The sequence below is a fragment of the Strix uralensis genome, chromosome 2, assembly GCF_047716275.1.
Source record: "Strix uralensis isolate ZFMK-TIS-50842 chromosome 2, bStrUra1, whole genome shotgun sequence".
Taxonomy (NCBI): Eukaryota; Metazoa; Chordata; class Aves; order Strigiformes; family Strigidae; genus Strix; species Strix uralensis.
In genome coordinates this window covers 32,780,740-32,807,546 of record NC_133973.1, presented here as the reverse complement: position 1 = coordinate 32,807,546, position 26,807 = coordinate 32,780,740, and the positions used below count along the sequence as shown (strand labels likewise).

At 42.9% G+C, this 26,807-nt stretch overlaps 1 protein-coding gene across 8 annotated transcripts in view; it reads left to right on the top strand.

Moving 5' to 3' along the window:
- Positions 1-26,807, top strand: part of TIAM1 (TIAM Rac1 associated GEF 1) — a 189,374-nt gene that overhangs the window by 147,824 nt on the left and 14,743 nt on the right. For 6 of the 8 annotated variants that reach the window (XR_012627473.1, XM_074858166.1, XM_074858164.1 and 3 more), the window contains 6 exons: positions 3,471-3,557; positions 6,809-7,033; positions 17,059-17,165; positions 25,344-25,523; positions 25,962-26,030; positions 26,328-26,453. Coding sequence is in view for 7 of the 8 variants with exons in the window: in XM_074858166.1 (XP_074714267.1) it covers positions 3,471-3,557; positions 6,809-7,033; positions 17,059-17,165; positions 25,344-25,523; positions 25,962-26,030; positions 26,328-26,453 (794 nt within the window). In the remaining variant the exon portion in view is untranslated. Of the gene's footprint in view, positions 1-3,470; positions 3,558-6,808; positions 7,034-17,058; positions 17,166-21,665; positions 21,832-25,343; positions 25,524-25,961; positions 26,031-26,327; positions 26,454-26,807 lie in introns of those variants that run through there. The other 2 variants (XM_074858168.1, XM_074858170.1) reach the window with 2 other exon arrangements.

Sequence of the window (26,807 nt, the reverse complement as noted above, 5' to 3'; positions counted from 1 at the left end):
TTTGGTTCTTCTAGTCTCTTTACAGAATTAGCATTGCCAATACATGCTTTTACAATCCAGAGGGAAAGCTACAGCACATTCACAAGCTATGGCAACACAAAGATGAGAGCTTTAAAGTTTTGGCATAGATTCTTTTTAACAGGATTGCTTAAGGGTTCTTGCTACTGGTTTTGTTTTGAGAAGAACCTAAATCAATAACGTGACCGCACAGTCTCAAAGATCTAAGCACCTGCCTAAGTCTTTATGTGAGCAGGTCTGCCTTTGAGGTTGGTTCTCAGTCAGCTGGGCAGTGCTTGGGCCTCAGCCTCTCACAAGCACTTCAACAAGTGCTGGGAGCAGGGTCAGGAGCCAGTACTGCAACGGATGTCTAGGGGACTAAGGGACTTTTTATTCTGATGATTACTTGTTTTTTCCGTGTTACTTTGTACAAGTCCTCATACTTGCCCATTTAAAAAACATGTCCAAATTCCCTGTGCCTTGATTCCTCCAGAAGAACTAGAAAAGTCTTCATTTTGAAAATGGATGAGATTATGAAAATCATTAGTGACATTACCTGTTGCTGTTGCTAGTATTCCAGCTATAGCAATAATAATACTTGTAAATCACCTTGAATTTTCAAGATACTTCACGAGCAGCTATTCATTAATCCCAACAATATAGACTTAGTGCTGTTATCTCCATTTAGCAGACATGGTATCAAAGATAGGGAGGTGAAATGCTTTCACTAAGGGTGCAATTAGGCCAGTTCAGCTCACTAGCCTGGCAGAAAGGTAAGATAATAAAAGAAGTGAATAGCTGTCTGCTGGCTTTGCAAGCTGTTTTGGGCCAGCTAGGAGATCCTAGTGCTGGGGGCAGAGCTGCCCTTTCAGGCATTAGCAGAACTTTGGAGCAGCTTCGCCATTGTGATGTGTTCAAGTGACATAAAGTGGACGGAGCAGTGTGTTTCAGGGAAAGCTCGCCTGGGAACATTTCTACTCCCACCAGTGTGCCTGTAGTAAGAGGCATTCCTGGAGTGTCTGGCCAGTGTGTCGGACCTTGCCAGTGTTAGATCTGTCAATGTGATGCAGTTACTGATGCGTGGGCACATACGTTCTTGCCTCTTTGCAAAGGTTGTGTGGGCAGGAATCAGGGCGCATCAGCAGTAAGGACCTATTGCTTCCAGCTCCTGTATGTGCCGGGAATATACTGGCATTTTTGTTAGCAACTGTCTGTCTCAGGGGGCCGAGGTAATTTTGTGGAGGCAGATTTGTTCAGGTACTGTGCTGGTTCGGTGAGGCCATGTGCACTCATAGGTGCAGGCTTTTGTTCTTCTGTCATCAAAACTTTGCAGTGAAATAAAAGGCTCTGTCTGGGTCACCACCCATCTCTTCACACCTGTGTTTCAGAGTCCACGCACAGTTTGATAATAATCTTTTTGGCAGTGATGCCAGCTTTTGCAATCGCTGTTGCTTCCACCCACTCCTGCCCTTCTTCTCATGCAATGCCAGTACACGTGTTTGTGTGGAGCACCTGCAGATTTCAGCCAGATGGAAACTGTACATCTGTATATACAAACTACACATACGTATATACACACACACACACTTGACTGAGGTATTTCTCATCTGGATGAGTTCCCTGCTCTGCTTTACTACATGACAGTGAAAGCGCTGGCACCGGCACTGCAGTGGGACAGGCACGCTGCTTCAAATTGTTTACGAGATCCAGCCACTATCACAATGGCAGAAATAAAACAGTTCATCTGTGCTTGGGGTATGGTCACATACCCTGTCTGTGGAGGAGTTAAGTGTATTTGTGAAATGACCGCTTCAAGGCCAGTTGCCCATCTCTCATCTCTTAAAGCTGATGACAACGTGTGTAATTGCTCCTTACACCCGTTCTGCCAGTAATTACTGCTCAGGATTCATGGGGGTTTTTCTGACTGAAAGATGAATTAAAAAGCAACTACACATGCACTTCTCCCTGACAGATTGGAGGAGGCAGAGGTCTTCTCATGAAGGAGAATGGGAGCTTGGGACTGCTTGGGCATGCTAATCTCTTCACAGTTAGCCACAGCGAGAACTTGAGATGCAACTCAGCCTTGATTTAACTGTGTGGTAGTTGGCTGCAAAACAGCATTTCTGTTGCAAAAGGGTGATAGTAGTAGTAACTGATAATTTGTTCTGACTCAAACTGCAGTCTTGGGCATGCTCCACTAATCTTCTGGTTAAGGGTTTTCCAGGTAGGCTTTGTGGTGATGAAAACCAATAACTACTATATTTTACAGCTGCTCTTTTGTTTAGTTGAGAGTCTTTCTCTCTGCCAAAGTTTGTGCGTTGAGTAAGCTTCACAAATTTCATTTTATTCAGGCTGAGGAGCTCACATAGAGATTCCAAGTAGCTCAGTAAGTCATGAAGGGCCATATGTTCCTCACTTCTAGGCTGCCACATTCTTCCCCCTCATTTCTTTTTTTTTTTTTTTAAATGATGGATGAAAAAAATAACTTCTCATCCATAAGCATCAACTTGAAGGGACTCCTAAAGTCAGAATAGGCTCCTAGCACATCTGCACCTCTTGGCTGGTGGCTGATTCCATGTCAAATCCCCAGAGCTTCGTAAATGTTTTTCTAGTAGGAAAAAGAGAGAGCAAATGGTTGCCTACACCCATTTAGGGAGTAATGGAGTTTCAGAAAGGCAAATGTTCTGCTTTAGATAACTCTCAACAGTAAATAAACAAACCGTATTTAACTAACCACATTGTACTTCCTTTACACATTGTTTTCTTACACAGTGTCAAACAAATGGCAAGAAAATCACCAAACCCCAAAGTAACAGTACCATTTGCGCTGTTTAAATTAAGGCTGTGTCAGTACTTTCATTTTAAGGCTCTTTCGCGGGTCTGTAATGTGGCTATGAAAATGTGTGCTGAGCTGAGACCTGGCAAATAACAGGTCGTGCCTGGAGCAGCTGAGAAAAGAAAGGGGAAAAGGGAAAGTGTCATTTTTACAAACTTGTCCAGTCCAGGAATTAAAAAAAGTAAAAGTTGGCATTCTGCTTTAGCAGGAGCTGTTTTGCCTTGTCTGAGTTCAGGATGTCATGTCAGCCATAGCTCTCCGTTTCCTGGCTTTTGTTGGTTTGGGTCACAAACCACAGCTCTGTGCAGCTTTTGTCTGCAAATAGCAAAACTTCTTGAAGTGACCTTTTGTGGCAAAAGAATTGGAAGCCTGTTCCAATGTTTTGCAGCTGTGGTATCCTCAGATAAAGCTGTAGATGATTTGTATATAAACTCAGAAATTCAGTTCAGGTTTTTGTTAAAGCTACTTTCATTTTTTAACTTCACCTTCATGTTTGTAAAGGTTTAAGGGAAAGAAGGGAGGAATTCTTAACTTCTTGCTGCAGGGACAACACAGCGTTACCTGTAGTGTGTGCGGTTGTTAGGACACACTGGAAGTGGTTGGCTTTTTCTAACCATCTCACTGGGTATCTCCCTAGGTTTCTCTCTGTCCTCTGTGGAAGAAGAAGGGATTCGTCGGCTGTATGTGAATGGCGTCAAAGAGACAGGCCTAGCTTTCAAGAAAGGTAAAAGACTTTTTAAAGTGGTTTTGATACTGTTTATTTAACCCTAGTATAGACCATGAGCTTACTGGGATATGAGCTTTATGAACACACCAAACCAGGGTCCCTGTCCAAAAGAGACCATGATCTTTTGGGAAGAACCTTATGTACTGAATACATGTCTGTTCTGCTCTTAGGATCAGCTATGCTATATAGTCAACCTCTGAATTTTGAGTTGCTGTGCATGTAGCAGGGTCAGCATGTCCCTTGCAGCTAGGAAGAGGAGCAGGGACCCTCTGAAGTCAGTCACTGCAAGATAAACGGGTACAGTAGAAGTCATCATGGTGCTCTCTGTGGCTGGGATTACTGCCTCTAGTTTTGCTTCCAGCCTTTGCAGGAAGCATGACAGCACTTGGACCAGAAGCCGGCAGAGATAACTAGACTGCCGGGCTCATCCCAAGGCAGAGCAGGATATGGTTTAACTGCAGCTTACCCAAGCTGAGGTCAACCCTGACACTGCTATGCCCTTCCTGCTTTTCCCATTCATTGCCCTTTCTGATGTGCCAGCCCTGCTGCTCATGCAGTCATGGGATGGGCTCGTCTGGGAGCTGGGCAACTGAAACCTAACTGGATTTTTAAGTATAACATGGAGAGCGTGAAGAGTGAGAAGACTCGCAATCTGTTCATAACCCCTCAGTGTATACAGAGTCCTCAAAAACACCTTCAGAGTTTTCTTGGTGAGTGGTTATATGGACTTGCAGAACTTATGCAACAGTTAGCTGTTGCCAAAAGCGATGGGGGCTGGTCTGCTGCAAACTGCTCCAGCCCTTTGCCTTGTGCTGATGCTCACACTCTGCTGAGCTGATTCAGCTCACTGTCTTGAGTGAGCCATGGCAGAAAGGCATGGTGGGTTTTCTGACCTGCTAGCAAATAGAGTTGGCTTGTGTTGCAGTGAAGCAAGTGGCAGAAGTGGCACAGTGGAGGGACACAACTGCGCAGACAGAAGCTGGAAAAGAAGAAGCAGGGGGCAGGGGAGGGGAAACGGTTCTGGCTGCAAGGAGCCTGGCATTTCGCTCAGCTGTAGCCTTTAACCCTAACTTAAGAAAACCCCATAGGTGGTTCTGGAGGCTGCTGTGTATGTTTATTGAGCTTGAAAAGACCATCTTTCTGGCCTTACCCCGCCTCAGCCCCATATGATTCCTTTGCTGACAGGATGGGGATTCAGGGACTTGGAGGCAGCTCTCTGCCAGCCTGCCACAGGGAAATAAAACTCTGCAGGCTTCCTGTAGGGAGCAAAGAGAATATTGGGGGGGATTTGTTCACCAGGGCTTCCTTATTTTGCTTTTAGAAAATGTTTGAGCAACAGTTTAAATGAATGCATGAACACAGACTGCCTCCTGTAGGGCTGAAATGCTAAAACACACTTTCAGTGATATATTGCTCTTCATAATTGATATAAAAAGCCACTTTTGTATGGATGGTATTTGGCAGGATATTATGACAAGATACACATAGTTAGCAGAAAGCAGGGAGGAAAACTCTCACTTCCTCCCATTATTTACATTCATGTTTGCAATTGACTGCACTTCCTATAGTAAGTCTAACCAGAAGAAATACAGTATTTCATTGTCAATCTTTTCTTCAATTAGAAAATGTAAATTTTATTTTCTCCTAATAATTTTTATGGTTTATCTTTCTATTTTTTCTGTTTGTCTGCATTAGCTAGACCATTGTTGGAATTTGAGGTGCTTGATTGTACCGAGATAGACATGATGCTTTAACCCAAATGATTCAAAGCAAGGATTACAAAGAGTAAATGAAGCCCCAGATACGATGTTTATGGTTGCAGGCATATTAATGTGCTACTGTTATGACATGGCATCACTAAGTAGAATAAATGAAATAATGCGAAATGCTTGACTTGCTTTGTTTTGTCCTTGTTTCAAATACGATTTTATGGTCCATTTACTTTGTAGCTATTCTATCTAGTCTGTTTTATTCTCTCCAAAACTGCATACCACACTACACTTTCTGGGCACAATTACATGCATTTAGAAGGATCTCAATTTTCCTAAAGAAGACTGATGCTCTTTAGCCTCATCCCTTCCACATTTCTTTCTTGAATGCGGGTAGGTAATCTGTTCCCTGGAGGACGCAGCTGAGCTCTGCTTGCAGCTCAGGCTCATTGAGTCAGGCCTTTCATCTGGGCTTTAAGAGTGGCAAGACTTGTCTTTTGCATGATTGCCCGGCCAGAGGACTGCATGGCACAAGGGCAGGTCACCCTCCAGAGCAGCTCTTTCGACCCTGTAAATTCCAGCTTTCATCCCTGTAAATGTCAGGATAGTGACTGGGATGCCACAGCAGTCCTGTTGGTGGGTTGGCGGCCATTGCAGAGTATGTGTTCCCAGTGGGCCAGCTCCTGGGGGGATGCCTGCAGGGGACTGCTGGCATCCCCCTCAAATAGAGACAAAAGCTTCAGCGGCAGGAGCAGCTCTGACAATCGGGGCTGTCAGCGCTGGTGTGCCAGGGCACGGGGCTGCCTGCCTGACCCTAAAGATTATTTGGTTAAACCCTGGTCCAGCTTGCTGTTATTAGTCAGAGAGTGGGCCTGGCTGGCCCAGAGGAAGGTCAGGTTTCCTGCGGCACCTCGGAGGGCTGCATATTGTCTTGTCAACATCGCTGTGTCACCCCTGAAGCGAGCAGAGTCAGCTGTTCCCTCTGCAGATCCCCTTTTCTCTTGGGCGCTAGTGCTATAAATAACTCCTGAAATCAGATTGGAAAAAAAACATGACTAACTTACCAAGCGCTAAAATTTGCCTTTTGAAGATTTATGTGCTAAGACATGATTCAGAGGGGGCCAGAAAGAAAGCTATCTGAAGTCCTACACCATACACCTTGGCTGAGTGGGAAACGTTTTCTCTTCACCTAGGTGTACAGGTAGGTGACCACTTCAAATAAAAGCCTTCACTTGTATGGAAAGTTAAAAGCAAGAAGCAAGCCAGCCCAGCTACTCCATCCTTCCCCCATCCTCTGTGCAGCACCTCGGAAATCTTCCTGGGTACCGCACTCTTAGGGATGGTACTGGAGTACCAGCCTGACAACAGATCTCGCAGAAGTCCATCAAATTTCAATATCATTTGCAGTCATAAATGTTTACTTTATGTCTAGACATAACACTGCCTGGCACTTCGTAAACACCCAGCTGAGCTCCTTGATGTCTGTGGGCAACAGAAGTGTTACTGTGCAAGTCTTACTTGTTCCTTTCTGTGTTGCAGGCCTGAAAGCTGGCGATGAAATTGTGGAGATTAACAAGAAAGCTGCTGAGGATCTGGACTCAGCTTTGCTGAAAGATGCCCTTGTTCAGCCTTCGCTGTGTCTTACTGTGCGCACCTATCCTGAGATAGAGGAAGGGCAGAAACTGATGCAGCCACCACCACGTCGCTTGGAAAACCCATCTGACTTGAGTGACAGCGCACTGACGTTTGCTGGGAGCAACCAAGGTATTGGGTTCAATGTAGAAATTACCAGGAGGAGGATTCATGCTTACAGTGTGCTGGTGTAATCCCATTGATCCCTGCATGTAACTTCCATGGTGGAAGTGAGAGGAATTACAGTCTGAATGCTCTGGGCAGATAATACATGGGGCTCTGGAAGCTGTAAAGTATAATCTACGGTAGCAGTGAAGGGTGACTGTGTACGTGGTTAGGCTGTGAAACATGTGGCATTGCCAAATGCATGTCACATCATCTAGTTGTGCCTACAGCAAGTCGCAGAACTAATTGCTCACTTCTGGGCTGCTCAGGAGGTGCCTTTACCTCTGAATTTGCCCACAGGATATATTTATAGCAGGAAAGGAAGGGGGGATGAGCGTTCACCCTCTCTGGGATTAGCCAGGAGCACAGGAGTCCTGTGTGTTTGATGAGACGCATAAATAACTCACAACGACAGTTCAAAACACCTAAAGTTAGGGATTGACATTACAGCCAAACATATCTAACTGGTCCCACAGCACACTGTGGTGGGAAGGGGCATTCCTGCCCACCATGCTGCCCTGTTCAGAGAACTGACCTGGCAGAAAATTAATCCCTAGCAAAAGTGAATTGTTTGCCACTAGTTTAGCTTCTTGAACGAGGTGAGGACAAGCATCTGTGCTGGGATAAGAGAAATGGCTGCAGAAGAGCACGTCTGCCCCCTTGGTGGTTGCTAGCCATTACCTCTGTAAAACAACAGTGTTGGGAATTGCACTGGGACAGCAGGAAAGCTCCTGCATCATGTCTCCCCTTGCCTGCTTAGTTACCTCTCTCCCCCTGTACTCAAAAACAGAAGAGGAACTGGATGTACCTTCTTGCTTTAGTTTTTTGAGATTAATTTAAAATACAGGAAAAATTAATAGAATGGCCAAAAAGAAGTAGTTTCTAGATAATCAAAATTATTCTGACCTGAGGTAAATTTTGATTTTCAATCAAAAGTAAATGGCATCTGAATATGTCAAAATGCTTTGTTTTCTCACCAGGTAAAGGTTTCAAAGATGTCAAAATAATTGTTTTGATAACTATGAAATGGTTTTTATTTGGGCATTTGGAATAAAAAGCTGGAGTAGGAGTGGGACTGTTAATGCACTTCACTAGTGTTAAAGTCAGCCTTCTCCCAGGACATGTCTCTTTGATTACTGCAGTCGCTCAATGTAGAGGCTTCTGGGGTGAGTCTGGGTGCAAGCTGGAGCTAACCCAGGAGCAGTGTGAGTGCATTAGCATGATGCTGAGCTGGAGCAAATGAGCCACAGTGAAAGACAGTTTGCTTGGGCTCAGGACCAAGCTGACTCATGTCTGCCTGCAAAGAGTCAGGGAGGTACAGCCTGCTGTCCAACATTTCTGGATGCTGCTCTCATTTTGCTTGAAATATTGACTGAAAGTGACCTAGCAAAAATGCCATTGTTGGGGTGATGGGGGGAAAGGGAAAGATGGACCTCTAGTCTGACTTTGGGGAGTATAGTATTCATAGCAAGTGGAATAGCATGAACAACAAAGCTTAAAAACATCTTATTTCAAATACCTCTGAGGGGACTGATAAAAGCAACCTTATGTAAGATGTGGGATAAACCCCCAAAGGCACTTAAACTTTTTCAGAAGGACATTTCCCCTTTTAATTTTCATTGAAGTTTTCCCAGCTACGCTTTTGTACTAAAAAATCAAGCTCATCTTGTACATTTTTATAGCTGGCCACAAGATGCCCCCATTTCCTACTTAACACCAGCTCTTTGCCACACCATCCTTTTGTCCTTGCCTGTGCTTTTTCACTGAAACTCAGAGTGCTGAGTCCTTGCACCCCGACTTTTCACTGAAGTGAGTGTCTGCCCTGGGTGCAAAGAATTGGGAACTGGGACTTTCGTATCTACGCAACATAGTGATTTCTAAGGCAGAGCAGTCACATTTCGTAACACAGGGTCTCAACAGCTGTTCTCAACAAGCAGTTTCTGTGCCACTGTCAGTTCTCTGCATCATTATTTTGAGTGTCTTTGAGGGGTCCTTTTCCTTGCCAAGGGTGAGATAGTGCGTGGTTTGCCAAATGTGTCTGAAGAGCCTAGCATTTACCTTTTAACACTGTCCAGTGATAACACTGCGTGCCCCATGTGAAATGAAGACATAGGATGTGGCTGATGGACACAGCACGGCAAAATCAGACCTCCGGCTTCTGCTGCTTTGTAGACATGACTTCCTTTGTGCTGCTCTCAACTTGAGTCATGTCTGTCCTCCTTTATAAGCTTCTCCCAAGATGGGTTTTTGTGGTTATCGCAGTGGTGTGGAACGACTGCTTGTTTTTCTGTGTCCTGCAGTGAGCATGTGAACTGTCTGGTCGACCAAAGTGCCTCCTTCCTAAATAGCTCCCTAGGACTGGGACTAAGCTTTGGGGCTTCCTTTTCCCTTCAGATTTCTCTTGGTACAGCTTCCCTTCACTTTTCGTGTGCTGTAGTCAGATCCTTCGCTTTCTCTTTTAGGCGGCAGGCAGCACAGAAGCTAGAGCTCTCTTGACATTTGCTTTCCTTCAAAATGCAGTAAACGTTGAGGTGGGAATCGCCTTCGTTCCTCCTCAAAGGAGAAAGAATGCCTCTTTAACCAACAGAAGCAGCACAATAGCTCATCAGAAGATGTGCAGGTGTCTCTGGCAGCTTCTGAAAGTGCCTGTAGTTGCCATGTGAAATACACCTCTGAAGAACGATGTTAAGACAGTATTTAAAGCTAAATAACACCGATGCTCTAATTTGGGATGACTTAGCCTGAGGTGGGAGTGAAATCAAGGATCTGCACCCAAGTGCGCAATTGGGAGGCAGGTGTTTTGTTCTTCCCCATCAATTTCTCTCTATTTAGGTGTTTGCAGAACACAATGTTTTACTGAAGCCTTTCTTCTTCTGGCCCTGTGCTTTTTCAGGGATTTGTTACATAAAATGGGATACACAAGACATTTTAAAAAGGGGTATGTGCTTTTATTTGGGACATTGTGGCTGTATCTAAGGTATTTGGTCTTGGCTCCACAGCTTCCTGTAGAGAGCAGTCAAGTATGAAATACCCACTGACCCATTTATTTGTGTCCATGTTGATTACTGGCAGTTTGGCAGGCTAGGCAAATCAGCTCAGTGATTTCTGTTATATGCTTTATTTATAGCATGCAGATTTCTTCTTTGGTCCTGAAGTAGTGTAGCCCCCCTTTCAGCAGGGGGGTGAAACATTGCTGGGCCAGAAAGCCAGCAGGTATAAATCACCTGTAGACACATCCATTCTCCAGTAATTCGGGGTCTGGTTGTGCTGATCATGCTGATGTTCTGTCATTATCTTCTTCACTAGCAATTCTTTATCGGCTATGAAGGCAGGAAAGGGTAGACTTCTTGTGTGAGGCAAATCACATTGTGTGTTTTTAACAGAAAGATGTTGTTTTACATTTTTTTTAAGGAAGCTTTCCTAATGCCTTGTTTTCCTCAGTGGGAGGTCTGCCAGGAGCAAAACGGGTCTGTGATTCTGGGAGTCGACCTCCCTGAAGTGACCGCCAGCCCTCCTGTTAAATACGACATCTCTTACAGCTGTTTCATTGTCTGGAACTACTTTGTATATACTGAGGTTAGGGCTAGAGCTGCAGATCAGCTCTGTGGCAGTGGTTACTTCATTTTGTTTACTTAACAGGTTATTCTTGAAACGACCTTGGATTTTATATCTCTAATTGATGTGAAAAATATCATCGTGGGTATGATATATTCTTTCCCCTAGGCATTTGTGCTGCATCAGGCTTGCAAAGCCACAAGTTTTGTTCCTTTCATCTACTATTGTTTTTCCTGGCTTTCAGTCTTCTCTTTTGCTAATGCAGTCTGCATGAATCTGGTTGAGGAGAACTAGTTCTCATTCTGTCTGGAGCCCCTCAGCATGTTCCCTTACTGCGTAAAAGGATCAGTGGGAGTTGTCTCCCCTCCCCATGAGGAGTGTTTTGTCTCCCCATGCTCCATTCAATCCAGGCAACGAGAGTCTGAAAGCTAGAAACACAGCCTCACATCTACCCAAAATCATAAAGAAGATCCTTTGCTATGAGAAGGTGATTTGGGAGTGGGAGTGGGGAGCGGTATCCATATTTGTTTGTGGTCTCCCCACAATTAACTACTTTTTTTACTTTGGGTAGAGTTTCTGAGGTTTAGGCTTTGAATGCTCCTGTATTTTGGAGACCTCTAGCATGAGGAATAACTCTGCAGGGATAACTGTGAGCCATACAAATCAGTGTGCAGAATGTATGAATGATAAAAAAGAAAGTATACTCCTGTTTTGAATGCATATATTAAACTTCTAGATATGAAGCAGCCAGGTGTTTTAAAGGAGTTTATTATTTTGTCATTCAGAAAGCAGGAGAACCAGAGGCTGAAGCTAACACACACTCTAAAGACTATGGTATAAAACTGAAACAAACTTTCATTGCACTATAAGAATGGCCACTATTTTTCATTCCATCCTCATACTGTCACAGGTCCCCTAAGGCTAAGTAATTTGGATTTCAGAACAAGCTGAGACTAACAGTAACCTTAATTTCTTCAGGGTTATTTTCCTGAGGCAGACAACTAATTTCATACCTTTTGTAGCACGTTAAAAATATTATCATTCAATGCTTGATTTAACAATTCCAGGGGCATTTACTGCAGCAACAATCTGAGGGTCTTGCATATAATTAGAGACATGCAGAGCTGTTGTTCACAAGATCTATTTTCTAAAACCTTAAAAGCCAAAGCTCAAGGATGTTCCCTCAGTCAGAATTGCGTTCAGAGGTCTCACTCCTGGCTTTTCTAAAGCCTGCCTGAGCTGCTGTTGAAATAAGCAGCATGGCTGTTAGCACGTTAGTTTTTGCTCTGCAGCTTTGGGTTTCTGACCCTTTCCATTTTAGCTGCAGTAAGCATAGCTGCTCCCTTACCTGTGGATTTCTAATCTTGATATTCTTGCAGCACTGCCGCTCCCCCTGCCGTCACTGCAAGCCCCAGGCTGCCGCGCGGGACTTGCAGAAGGAAAGGCAGGTTTCTGTGATCTCAGTGTCCCTGGTTTCCAAGGTCCCTGAGCACATGCTTCATTTTTGCATCCATCAACACTCCTGTTTATTCCAAAGGGGCATATTACTCAAGTATATTACAGGCTCCTGACCTGGGGAGGGTGAAAAGTGATCGTGGTACAGTTTGTGCAGGGAAGGTTTTATTGAATCTGTGTTTTTCCTGAGAAGAATGAATGAATTAAATGACAATCAGCATAGATTTTTTTTATATTTGTACAATTTATTACCTAGTTGAAATGGAAAGGGAAGCAATAGAGTTCTGTCAAAAGGGAAAGAGAATTATGGGGCTTGTTCTATAGCTCTCTAGGAAAGGCAGAATTCTCCAGTTCGTTTCTATACTGTTCTTTGATTGCTCAGTTGACTGTAACTGTGATAGTTGTAGCTGGGTTTTATAGGTCTTTGGAGATGTTATCAACTCTGTGGGTCTTCCCAATGGTTCAGAATACCCCAGTCTAAAAACGATGTTTTCTTCTTTTATGTTTCAGTGTTTCAAAGCTAACCCGAATTCTTCTAAAAAAAGAAAAAAAAAAGCATGATTACCTTTTTTATTGTAGATTTATAGGTGAAATTTTGTCTTAAATAAAAATTTAATCTGAGAGACAGTTCCCTAACAGTTTGTATTAGAATTGTTGCATTTATGACAGAGTCTCTTTTGAAAGGTACTCTGTTGTCATAACAGGGCCATTCCCCAGTACCATTTAGACAGACACTTTCTGTTTAAGGAGATTGCTGTTGAACTGCCCAAGTAAGTGATACTCTTTTCTTTTAAGACTACAGTCAAACATGAGCTGCTGAAAGCACTTGGCCACTGAAGCCTTTGCAGCACTTCTCGCAGGAGCACAAACACCCGAGTGACTTGGCTGGGATTCAGCTGGGGTAGTCGTGTTCTGTCTGGTCCATATTTCTTCTGTGGTTTCAGCTCAGATGGGGGTCACTCCTTCTTTCCTGATGAAAGTGATTAAGCAGTTGCTGTATTTGACTTCCAGTATCGCTGAGTTTGGTGAAAGAAGTACAGAGGAACACAACACACCTTTTGCAGGGAGTGAGCGGTGGCAGGCAGGCAGGAAAGGACACCAGGCTGAGCTCCTCAGTCCCTGACACTTGCTGGCTGGCTGCAGCAGTCCCAGAGCTCTGCCTCAGTCGCACAGCAGGGTGTTGTGTGGAGCGCTGATATGTGTAAAACAACCTGCCTAGGAGACTGAGGCACCTTAACGTTACTGACCAAAGCTTTCAACCATCTGAGCCTGTTGTTGCTTCTGGCTCACTGCACGTAACATGCTGGCAGATGGCTGCCCTTGCCAGCACTTTGCTGTTGCTGCCACTGAGAGGACTATATTCAGTATTGCCCATTCCACCTACTCGGCAGTAAGGCAGGGCCTTCTGATTTGTATGCTGCTTTTTGTGTTAGTAGGATGTGCACTTCTGAGCTTTGCACCACAGCTGACAGAGCTTGGCTAGGAATATTTATTTCCACTGCATTGAAAAAAAAATAATCTGGCACCAAGAAGCAGGCTTTGAGAGCGGTACCAAATATCATGGAAGTCTCATTAAAAGCTCGAGCAACAGCAACCCTGCAAATTGGAAGCAGCAGCCGTGGAAAATTTTAGCCAAGTGTTGGCATGGTGCTTAAGCTTTATGTGATTCTCCAGGCCTTTAAGCCCCAGCACCTTTGCTCCAGTGATATAAGACCTCCCTTTATTTTGTTAGTTCTAGCCATAAGTAGGAGTTATTTAATGGGTATTAGTCATAATGTCACAGATACTACACTGCTGAGACAACTCAGGAGCTTGTGTGACCTCCATCTGTGTTGGTGGCCACATGGATTTGACCCTCTTTTCCTGCTGCTTTTTGGATTTCCCTTTCTAGTTCCTTAATGTCAGGTGAAGCCCATGTGTTATCATTCCTAGCAAATGGTAGTGGTTGGGCAGCGTTCAGGTGCTGCAGAAGGAAGCGAGCACATTGTCCTCAGAGCTCCTTGCAGACCTAAATAAAGATTTACAGGGCAAAAATAAAATGATGTAATGAACCTGACAGAAATGAGACGGTAACTAGAAGGTATTAAAAGACAGGAACGTGTGGCGTTATTGAACTGATTGCCTGTATTTAACAACCAGCAGATAAACCTGCTAAAGTTGACATTGGCTTTGGCAGCTTAAGACATTAGAAATACCCTGAGCACATGTACTGTGTGACTGCTCATTAAGGCGTAAGTGAAAGATTGCTGTCTACTGGGTAGAAGTGTTTATACTGCAGGAAACAGATTAAGTGGTGTTTTAATATACAGGAAAAGTGGTAGCTTAAAAGCAAAAACTGAAAACCCCCAAACAAACATTATTTGCCTTGGCTTGGGGTGAGAAACAGCTGTAAGATGTATTTCACACAGTTTATAATGGGAAGTTAATTGCAGTGAAAAAACACAGACTGCCCAAAACAAATTATGACACATAGCACATTTTTTCTCTTATTTTTTAATGAATAGCTTAAGGGTTTTAAGAATTTTCTCACACATTAATAGAGAGACCAGAAAGCTGATAGTCCAAGTTGATAAAATCTGGGCAAGGCTCATAAAACCTAACTTCTCACAGAAGAAAACACTTCTTCAAATAGATTTGTGTTGCCAAACAACCCGTACAGGCACATCTTTTTAAAAGGTAAACCCTGTCTTTTCAGAAGAGAGGCATGTCTTCCAGAAGCTCAGCTATGAACTACCTTTTATGTCCTTTTAGTTGCATTTGATGTCCAGTTTATCTCCATCCCAATATGCTGAATATGTTCTGAATTTATTTCTGGATTTCTGAATTCCAATTCTTCCAAATTATTTCCATACTCAACAAAGTGGAAACCTTGTACAGTCATGCAAATTGTTTTTAGTAATGGTGGCTGAAAGCTTGCAAGAACAGCAGCTGACAGTTGGGTACTGTGGAATCCAGACCTGGATCTCTGCCCTCAGTCTTAATGTAGAGAACCTCACCTAAGACATGTTTGCACACCAGCTTGTGCGTTAACATAAAACTCCTTGAAAGAAGAGTAGTGGCTTTTCAATTGCAGTGAAGGAGCAGCAGAACTTTTCTTATTCATTTAGGAAACGTATTTCTTTGAGAGTATCATTTCTGTATCATGACATATATTGCGGTATAAATATAAACAAATATACTAGATGTGTGTAATCATGGTTTGTTTTTTTCAAAATCTCTTGATTTTAAAGCAGCTTGCCATTTTATCTGAATTAAAAAGACCATCCACACTATTACAGCCTTTTTGGCCAAACCGCAGAGTGTTTAACTGAAATATATAACAGATGTGTGTTGCCATCACTGTGTCTTTTTTACTGACAGCAAATGCTCCTTATAGACAAATATACGTGACTTACCTAAACTGAAATGTCTAATTGAAAAATAGCAAGTAATGTGAGAGTCAGCATGGGACTAACATAGAAATGGTGCTGCATCTGATGTGCTAAATCGCTGTTAATCTTTGTAAAATGTCCATGTTTCAACCTAGTAGTGAATAGGAGGGGGTGGCTGCTGCACCATTGGGTGCTGACAACGTGATAGTGTGCTGTTGGGCTGCTTCTATTTGTAGGGCTAGCAAACAAAACCAAAACCCACTGGTTTGAAAAAAATTATATTCTGCTACAGAAATGTGTCAGTTTTCCACCAAAATGTTTAAATGCTACATGTTAACAGTACAACCAAAAATTATATTAATATAGTCTGTTGAGTCTTGGGTTTTAAAAAGCAGGGATTTTCTGTGTTGCTGCATCCAATGAACTTTGATTAGGCTTTTCTGCATTACCTGAAGAATGAACGTAATGGAATAAAAGCTATAATCCCTGGTGGGACATTCACTGTCCTATTCATGTGGCAGGATGCAGGCAGGGAGGCATACTCAGAAACCATCCTTCCCCATCCAGCCAGAAGTGGCACCACAGAAAATGTCTTCCTTATGGGGTTGAGGGGAGGAGAGGGGAGAGGTGAACGGATTTAGTGTCTGAACTCAGCTGCTGTAAAGTATCTCTTTATGCTGGCTTGAAGGTCAGTTGAGGCATGCAGGAGATTCCTGGCAGAGTTCAGTCCGTCACTGGTCATTATAATTTGCCATAGCTAGTAGCTGAATGTATATGAAATCTGTTTTTATATGAAGACTGGCTAAGGTGTAGTAATACTGCTTCTTAAAGCTATTTGAGTCAGAGAATGAGGTCCCTCGAAAAGTTATTTGTGCACAGAGCTCTCAGGCTGGCATTAGTTATTGTCTTCCTTTTGTCATTTGGAGGTAATTCATCATTTACTTACAAGAAGTGGCAAAGGAGTTATTAGCTGTATCAACAACATAGTCTCCAGAAGAGGGGTGCATCATTGTTGCCACATACTGATGGAAATGAAATTTAGTTTTCAGTTAATGTAATAGACTTCTAAAAACTGCTGAAACTGGGTTTATTTCCTTAAAAATCAACATAGAAACTCAGTAGTGGGTGTGTTAGGCCAAAACTGCAAGCAATTTAAAATCATCACATTCCACTTAACTCGGAGGAAGGGCTGAGCAAGATTTGCTTCTTGGCACGGTGTGGCTGTTCACATACTGCAGTTTCCATTTGAAACCACTGAACTATAAAGGTAGCAATTGCTTGCCAGCCAAGAAACTAATACTAAACATAAGGATTTCACTGTGGCGTTTTAGCCTTATCTTTGAATTGGCTTTCATAGTTTCCAACTAAATAGCTGGAATAGTAAACAGGTCTGGCCATAACCTGTTTATTTTTACACCTGTAGTTAAACCTGGCCACTGCTGTAAACCGAGGTAGTTCTTTGAGGTCATTGAGTACCTCTGGCATAACATCTTGTTGGCATGTACTTGTGTGCAAGGTGAGGCCTGGCCCTCCATGGGAATTCTTTGTTCCGCCGAGCTGTGTGAATATTTGGAAATTATGGTTGGGTTTTCACGCACATCTTGATTTCAGCAGGGCACTCGCTTTGTGGCGACCCGGACAGCTCTGTTGAGACAGCTCCAGAGGAGGCAGAAGTGCAAGACCTGGAGTCATCTGATGAGGCCGATAAGATGAGCAAGGTGAGAAAGTTTCATTTTCACATGACAAGGAACAGAAGCACAATACAGTCACAGCTGATGTGCTGGCTTCACAGCTGCACACCATTAAAGCATCTTTCCTGGGAAAATGTTAATCTTACTTTTAAGGTGTTTACAGATTATATTGAATGTAACAAATTACAGTTTTGATTATGGCACATCACTACCTCTTAAGCAAGACTTGTGGCCTTTGTCTAGGTTGGTTCACTTCTTCAGTATCTTGTGATAATATTCCCCCATAGTTTTTAAATGGGCTGGTTTATCACCTCCTTCACCAGAGCAGGTCAGCTAAGCCAAAATCAGGTGGATTACTGCTATTTCTTATTCTTTCTTGATTTCTAGGCATAGGAGGAATGTAAGTTAAACACTATTTTATCAAATCGATAGCATAGCACACATGCTAGTTTTTAAATGCAAACTAATTATAGCCAATCTACCTTAAATTGAAGCAAAACTCTCCAATTATAGCTAAGAGGTTGTGCAAATGGATTGCTAATTGCCATCTATTAAGGGATGGGTTTTTCAGTGGTTGGTAGTTTGCACTTACTCTAGTGCTAGGAAGCTTTCTTTGCACAACATTAGGTGTGATGATTAGGGGCTTTTGAGGCAGAATCAAGTGAGATTATTTTAAAGACACCAATTGCTTTTAGGTATTTGTTGCATAGGTGATGGTGAAAGTTTACAGCTAATTTTCTACAGCATTAATCATCTAGTGTAAATCAGATCTCACTCAGTTTGTGCTTGTGTACAAGTGTGGTTTTTGTCAGCTCTCTTTTAACTCAGATGTGTTATAGTGAGTTCTGAGTTGGTCCCTGTGCTGTTCTACTTGTCATTGTATTGAAAGGAAGGAAAAGACCTTGGCCTCTTGTTTCCTGATCTCTTATGTCATGTTAGTCTGTAGTTTTGTCTTTGATAGCCAGACAGTGGAAGTCAGATAAGAGAAAACATTCCTATGCATGAAACATATGCAGAGCTTGCATGCAGAGAAGATGATTAGTTGTACAGTTTGTTTCCAGGTTTTATTATGGAACCTCTTCTTGTAAGTACAAAGAACTTCTTCTTCAGTAAGTGGAAGTGTTTGTTGATACTTTGCAGTTTTTAACTGTAAATATGTGGGATTGTCATATGCTCTGGAAAGAGTATTTTCTGTTAAACACTGGAGCTGTGGAAGAGCACGGAGCATAACACATAGCTGCTTGGGGAGTAAATGTTCTTGCTGTGTTTTCCGTAGCTTTCTATTTCTGAACTATGTGACAGGCGGTGGGGTTCCGTTTTGCATCTTGCCTCCTGGATCTTCAGAGCTGTAATTGCCTGAAGCAAGGCATAAGGATTACATGATTAGCCCTGTGGCTCAGCAGATACAGTTAAACTGAGAAATGTGCATTAGCAGCTCTGATGCTTAATATTCGTATATTGGAAGAGTAACTCATAACCCTTAACAAGCCTCGGTTTCCAGCAGGAGGAACATCTGTTTTGCTGTAAATGAAATGTCGACATCAGTACATGTTTTCTTTTAAAATTCAGAAATAGGTCTTGTTTTGTTTTTGTGATATAGAGGGGAGTGAGGCATTTTACTTCACATTCTGTTTGTTTTGGGACAAACTGCTTGAAATGGTCTTACATTAAAAAAAGGAGGACGTGTACAAGTAGTACATATACAACATACTCAATTTGGCAAACTCATGAATGCTGCTCTCCCCATTTGCATAGAAGAGTTCTGTACTAAGAGGGGCTTTCTTTGTGGTTCTTCTCTAATGAAAGCTTACAGAACCCCCCAAATTATTCTGCAATGTCTGTAGAGAATTCCAGTATATGGTAGAGGGGAATTAAAAAAGCTCAATCAATGGGAGGGTTTTCATAATCCCTTTGATTTTCTGTGTGCTTGGGAAAGCTGATCTGTGTGGGGAGTAAGGAGTCTGCAACACATGTTTTTCCACGGAAAGTCACCACCCGGCTTGTATGGAGTGAGGAAAAAAGCAAAGGTGTTTTCCTGAGCATGCACTGCCACACCTTTCCATGCTCCTAGGATTATGGCGCAGAAGATTAAGCCGATGTCCTCAGGACTGTTTTACACGGGTTATTTTTGTACGTGGGAATTGAAACACTCCGCCCTCGTACCACCAGGAGGGGCATGTTCCCCTGTATTGCCGTTACTGCCACAGCTTCCAGTCTTCCTCCAGTGCTGGAGTTCAGGACTGACTTTATTTTCTGCCCTTCTTGACAGAAGCAGGGCAGGAGCACTCTTACCCAACCACTGGGCAGCAGAGGAAATCCATTTTAACTACACTGGAGCCTCCCAGCTAAATGCAGAGTTCCCCTTCTTTCAGTGCAGATGCAGGATTAGCAGCTGAAGATCTGAAAATAGCATTTGGGTTGTCTTTTGCCTTGTGATAGCACAATCCTGAGGCAGGGCTTAGTCCTGCAAACACCACAGCTCCGTGCCGTGGTGCTGGCGGTCTGCTGATGCCCAGAGAGCGCTGCAGAGGAGAGCTCTGAGCTTCTCTGAAGAAACTTCCCAGCTCTCCAGCCAGCAAAGCGATCCTAGGGGAGAGTTAATAATTCATGGGAAAAGGAGAGGAACGCAGTGCCACAGCTCTCCTTCATCCGCTCTTGTAGCACAGGTTGGGTAGGCTTTTTATGAAGGTAAGCTCTGTAAAATCCTGCCAAAAGCTGGGCTCGGGTCCCTTCTGATTTACCTGTAACTTTCTCATGTAGGTGATGGGTGGATGTATAACACAGGACATACTCGAATGAGTCTTCCCTTTTCCTTTTCCTCCCTCCCAGCTGTCTCTTTCCCTTCCTCCAGCATGTGTGCACGTGGGTGTGTGTTTCCTTAGTAGTGGTGCATTTGTTTCTTAATCTGCAAAAGCCTCCAAGCTGTTGATGGTGAAGGATTTGGAGGGTACATCAGTTGCTCTGATGATTCCTTCCTTTTCTGAAAATCTTACCTTCTATATGTCTTAAAGACCTGATAATGTAGAGTTTACTTCTCCATCACTATTGTCAAAGGATTCATTATAATAATAAGCAAAAATGAGATGTCTGTAGAACTATTCTGATAAAATACTAGAAATGTGTTTCCAAGGTGGGTCGAGACGCTGGCAGTGCAGTGGTGTGGGATAGCTGTTGTTCTCTGGACTCGCTCCTTATCTAATTTCATGCCTTCCCTGTGCCACCCAGTCCTTGTAGGTATAGTATCTCTTGGGTTGGAATCTATGTAAACAGTAGCAAGCAGGTATGCTTTCTGGGTGCAACTCTTTTCCTTTAAGCCATGCAACTAGCAGTGGCCTCTGTGCTCCCAGTTGTTTCTGCTCTGGGTTGGACTCCTGATTTTCCTTTCTCTCCCTGTTTAGTGTGGGAGCCAAGAGAAGGAGAGGGCTGGGACGGAGAAGAGTGGGGGAAAGGAAAGCCTGCTCTCTGCCACCTCTTTGAGCTTATTTTCATCTAGCATATAAATTCAAGTTTCAGGCTGTTTATGAAATCTAGATGATGTCCCTCTGTCAGTCTCCAACAGAATATCAGGAACATTTCATACCAGAGTAATTTCTTAAATGGTTACGTGCCTCTGTGGTGACCTGACTGTTTTGACCTTTTAAATATTGTAGAATAAATTGACGTTCAAAGGAGGTACCCTGAAAACTGAGTATATGTGTGCATTCTTGACGTTGTAGGTTACCAAAGGCTAAAATAGGTGTTGCGTTGCATCTCAAGATCAGTCTTTGTGTGTATTTTATCCTGTAATGGTCCTTTAAATTTAATTGGGGATGTGTTTTAAAAACTGTCATCAGTTAAAATACTGCAGGACACTAATTTCTCCCTGTTTCTAATTAAAGACATCTGCCTCTTGAAATGAAAACTCATTACCTTGCAGCACTTGTGCTTGGGGGAGCATGCTGTAATGGGCTGTGTGTGTACATGCTTATACCATTTAGAGGTATTTTTTCAGAGAAAATAGGTCGTCTTCTGTCTGCAGCATTATTCAAGACCAGAATTAAGTCTCAAAACGTTCAACGTGTTGCAATAGATGTGAAGGGATTAAAACAGGGATTTGAGGGGTAGGTTTTCCAGTAGCGTAACTGGCTTTTTTAAGTTCTTTTAATTCTGTGCCTCTGTCCCTTCAGATGTTTAATATTCTCTGGCAGTGCTGTTCATAGCCAATCGGCTTGTGCTCAGCCACGGGCAAAAGACATTTATATTCCCAGGCTGCTTTCACCTCTGCTTTGCTGCATTTCAGCCTCTCTGCTGAAGTTTTCCTCTTAACGAGTCTATGAAAAGCAGCGTTGAGTTCTCGTCTTTGACTGGTAGCTGGCTCTTAATTCCAGCTGATGTGGTGAGCGAATGAGGCCGGCGGCAAATGACACATGCAGAAAGGCTTTGCTCAGAGAAATATGCTCACTGCCTGCCCTTATTAAAATGCAGCCGTCTTCTGTATTATGTGCCTAGTAAGCAGCACAGAGTATCTGTCTGGAGTGGGAAAGCCTTTTGGATCAGCTGGATTTATGGAGAACTGGGATTTTCCTCCTAGATGAGGGACAGCTCTGGCAATATTGTCTTTCCAGTGATGTCGGCTCTTTGGAGAGTTAACCGTAAACTCAAGGACGAAAGCGCTGGGAGAGCCGGCGACTCTCTGTACCGTATGCTGTATTTGGTGAGCAGATCTACCGTGCAACGCGACTAGTCTAAGTAATTAGCAGTTAAATGAATTTTCATGCTGGTTTAATTTTCAGGTTATACATTCAGGCTGAGCTGTAACATATATACCCTGTAGAGGCTTTTTGTTATTGTGCAATGTCGTTAGCAGTCCTGGCCATGCATGAAAGGGTGCAATTTGCCTGAGTTTTGTTTGGAAGATCAATACTGTGTAGAGTTTGCCGTCCGTGGCGGAATAGAGATGCTGCGTGCCATTCAAGGGGGCAATCTGCCTGATGCCCAAGCACCTGTATGTCTTTATACGGTCAGCACAACAGGAAATGGCACTCCGCTTTCAAAATTATAGGGCAGGCAGCCAAAACTCCCCACTGTGGACAGCATCAACATGCTTGATGAGTTTAAGGACTTGCTCCTCCTGCATGGGAAGGATGTGAGCCTAGCTCCACTGCTGAGCCCCCTGCAGAGGAGGGGTTAATGTACTTGCAAAATAAACTTCACTTTACAGCCCAATTGTGACAGCCCTCCATCTCATTTTAAGGTTGCTGGGTGGGATTGCTCGCAGAATTGTGCCTGAAGTGTGATGCCGTAATTCTCCTGGAGAAATCCTGGTTCAGTGCTCTCATTGTTGCAGCTGGCAAACAGAGCTGGTACTGGGGGGTAAAAGGATCTGTTTCTGTTCTAGACCTTCCCTACTCTATCTACTTTCACTAGGAAAATGAGGACAGAGAGGCTTTTGTTAATTCTGTTTGAGAGTTTTCAGCAAAATAGCTGTGTTCTGAACCTCCCTGGGTGCAATATGCACCTGCTTTTTGTCTAGGAATGTATTTTTTTAAAGTAAACGTAGACAGGATTATGTTCAGGAATGAAATGTCAGTTTGTTCAATGAACAAGCAACAGAATAGGTTTGTGGACATTATTGTGCTTGAGACTTTTTGTCTGTCCAAAGAGTATTGGGCGAGTGATACTTGGGAAATACGTAAAGAAATGTGAGGCGGGGCAGTGGCGAGGCAGAGCTCAGTTGCTGTTGGCTGGAGCTGGGCATGGCTGAAGTCAGTGAGCGGTTTATTAAGTGTGCACAAGAGGAGATAAGGCTTTTAAAAGTCATCTACGCTTCCTTTTTGGCATATGGATGTAACTATTCCTTCTGGGGCAGACTGTGTGCCTGTATGACAGTTACCCAGTTTTCAGCTACTTGTTAGTGTTTAGCTGGTGTTTCATGGTATAAGTGGATTTTCACTCTCTCTTTTTGGGTGACCCATCTTCTCCTACAACTTACTGCAAGTGCATACACAGGGTGGTGAGCTGTCTGTGGGGTATCAAGCATCAACTGCTTGAAACACTTGGATTATTTTTGGAGTTTGACTCCATCCTGTGTTTCATACATGATAACTTTTTATTCATACATTTGGCTCTTCAAACAAAATGCCATTGGATATTGTCTTCCTCAAATATTCTTTCACAAAATAGTCCTAACAAAGCTAAATGTTTCTGAGCAAAACCCTGCATATCCTGGGTCTCAGCAGGCTCAGATCAACATCTATTAATTCGGTTCTTTGTCTCTTTCCAGCAGAGCAGGTAACTTGGGCAGGGTTTTTTGCATGCGCTGAAGCCAGGTTTTCACCTACTGCGCTTTGTGGATTTGGGGCTGTTGGGATCAACATCTCACCTGCTGAAATCTAAAGCGAACTTAAGCTAGAAATTTGGATATGCTTTATACTTAAGAGTATGGCAAGTGGAGGTGGAACCTTGCTGAGAAATAAAAGGAATTACTTGGACTAATATATCTTAACTCTGTGACACATGCCACTACCAGAAACTGAGTTAGTTGGAAATGGACTGGTTCAACTAAATGCTCCCTTCTGCCCTTAACTTACAACATTTCTCTTTTCTTCCTCATCTAAGTTAAACCTCAGATACCAAAGATGAATTTTTTTCATGTAATAAACTGTGTTCAAGAGGCATTTTTGTATAGACAGTCGGTTACAATTAGTTTGTTCCTTACACTTGTGTCCTGAAGAAAATTATCCTTTGTATAATAAGCATCTTTACTAAAATGCCTTGCAGTGGTACACTCAGGTGAGCATTTACAGCTATAAGATACCTTTAAGGAAAGCAACTGTATTACAGCAGGAAATCCCTTAGTTGTCACTAGCATGGTTAATGCTCCTTTTGGGCTTCATGGCGTTGTAGGTACACTGAGAGGGGGAAAATAGCTATGTGTGAGCAGACTGCACAGCTTATAAAATGTGGGGATGTTTCAGCACCGGGTAATCATGAAGGTGTGGGGTAGTGCAGGCTCCAGATGATGTTGTTGCTACCAGCTGGTGGGAGTGAAGTGATCTCCCAGGGGACAGAGCTCTGTCTCCAAACTGCAAAGTGGTGATGTGCTTTTCTGTCTTTGTTTGTTTTGTTGTTTTTTGTTTGTTTGTTTGGTTGGGTTTTTTTCTTTTCCTCTCTTGGAATATTCTCTGCTTGAACAAGCTAATTTTCAGTCAGTTGTTTTAGTATGAACTGGAGGGCTATAGAGGCAGGCTGGGAAGTCACTATATCTGGATTAAGATACCGTGGCAGGATTAGCCACAGAAGGTTAGAGAGGTGTGATCAAGTGCAGCAGCTCTTTTCCTTCCTGTGCCCCCTCCAGGTGTCTGGGAGGGATGGAGACAGGTCACATCACTGCTTTGGCAACCCTAGAAGCCTGGGGCTGTCGTCACTGATACCAGAGACTGTACCTGCTCCAAACTTTTCAGCGTAACAAAAGATGCGAGAAGATGATCTAACGTGAGGAGGTGAAGAGAGGATAACTGTCTATGTATATAGACAGCTGATTAAACATTAAAGAAATCAGCTAGATGTAGCAGCTTTGAAAAACCTGACTTATGGGGAAGAAATGCACCCTGCAAGGCATATTTCCAGACACAGAACAGATACACAGTTACTTTCCCAATGAGCTTGTGTTTGAAGCCTTGAGAGGCTTTGGTTCCCCAGATGGCTCTGCTTCCCCAAAAAATAGCTTAGAAGGTTTCTGTCTCCATGTTGTCTCCTTGGCTGTGTTGACACAGCTATTCACAGGACCCTTGCAAACTAGTTTAGGGAACTGGCAGAGGGCTGGGGCATGTGTTTTGTTTGCACAGTCATTTTTGGTTCCTATTCTTGGGCCTTTTTGTTTGTTTGTTTTTGTCTTAAGGGCTGGACGAGCCTATTTCAATTAAAGTTCATGCTTATCTGAAAACATGAATGTTTTTGAACAGCACTTCAATTAACTTGAATTATGCAACTTTTTTCTCCCCGCCCTGTGCCGCCCCCCCCCCCCCCCCCCCCCCCCTTATCCCCAGTCACTGAGAGATAGGCTAGACAGATATATGAAATGATGTGTGCACTTCTGGACTTTGGTGTCTGTTAAAAAGCCCCCAAGCTGCAACTGCTTAACTGCAAAGGCTTCTCAGTTCCATCGTTCCTGTAGCTCTTACTTAAAATATTACTGCTGGTCTTTCCTCTTCCTTCTTTTTAAAGAGTACAGAGCAGGTCGCTGCTTTCTGTCGCAGTCTGCATGAAATGAACCCTTCTGATTCAAGTGCTCATCCTCAGGAATTTACAGGACCCCAGCTGGCCACCATGAGACAACTCACAGATGCAGATAAACTGCGAAAGGTTATCTGTGAACTCCTCGAGACAGAACGCACCTATGTCAAAGTAAGGGGTCTCAATGTGTTGTTTTAGTCTACTAATATTTCTCCACTTTCTGGAAAATCTTGTTAGTTTCTTCTCTAATACTTTTGTTTCCTGCATGTATCTCTTAGTTAACTTACATTAAATTCTACAATCTGTCCCTAGAATAGTAACTTAAACCTCTGAAATAAGTAGGCTTTCCAAATTCTTATGCTATCACTTTGAAATTGCTTAGCTGGTGTGCAGAGGAACACTGCTTAATGGGATCTGGTATTGATTTTGTAAGTAAAACTGTGCAAATGTTTCTTTTTACTGTCTTAAATTCTGTGAAATGCGACTATTTTGTGTTATGTGTGAAAGGGAAAAATTCACAGACTAGGTAAATGATGATCTTTGCCACCTCAATAAATATTCAGAGGCAGTTGGAGAAACCAAGATGGGAATCTTTTTCTGAATTTTTAGGACTTAAATTGTCTAATGGAGAGATACCTGAAGCCTCTACAAAAAGAAACGTTCCTCACACCAGATGAGGTATGTTAACTGTTGCTTATCTTTTTGCTAGATAGCTCACACACACACCTTCCCTCCGCACATCCCCCAGCTTGACCTAAGCAAGGGCTATGGAGAAATTTTGAATTCCATTTCTTTTAAAATAATGGATTGAGTAGAGTATAAAGGTACTGCTCAATAATGTATAGTCTGTAGGTTTTTTTTTTCCCTGACATCACACTGATTACACAATTAAACTGAGAAATACTGAAGTTCTGGAAAATGTGATTTAGCTGCAAAGTGATATTTTCAGCATCTTGCTTTTTTTCCTCTTATTAGCTGGATGTTCTCTTTGGGAATCTGACTGAAATGGTAGCATTCCAGGTAGAGTTCTTGAAAACTCTCGAAGATGGAGTAAGGCTGGTTCCAGACCTGGAAAAGCTTGAAAAAGTTGAGCAATTTAAGGTAATCTCATCGTTTATATTCTGAGTAGTCGTTTAATACTCTCTGTTGTATTTGTCTTGACTGCTGTCACCATTCATGTAAAAACCTACATCTACTTACATTCGAGATTAATTTTTAGCTAATGCTGGAGCTCTTTGAAAAACATCCTGTTACAGTTATAGTCTATGCTACATTTAGCCATATAGAGCACTAGAAATCTGTAATGTCATGTGCTTTTAGATGCTATTTTTGCCATTCTGCCAGATTTCTTGTCTCAGGCTGTCAGGAAAAGCTGGAAATGGAAAGTTACATATGATCTTTGTTCTGACAAGTCTAATGTTCAGAAGCCTACTAGGTCTACAGATCAGAGCTGTA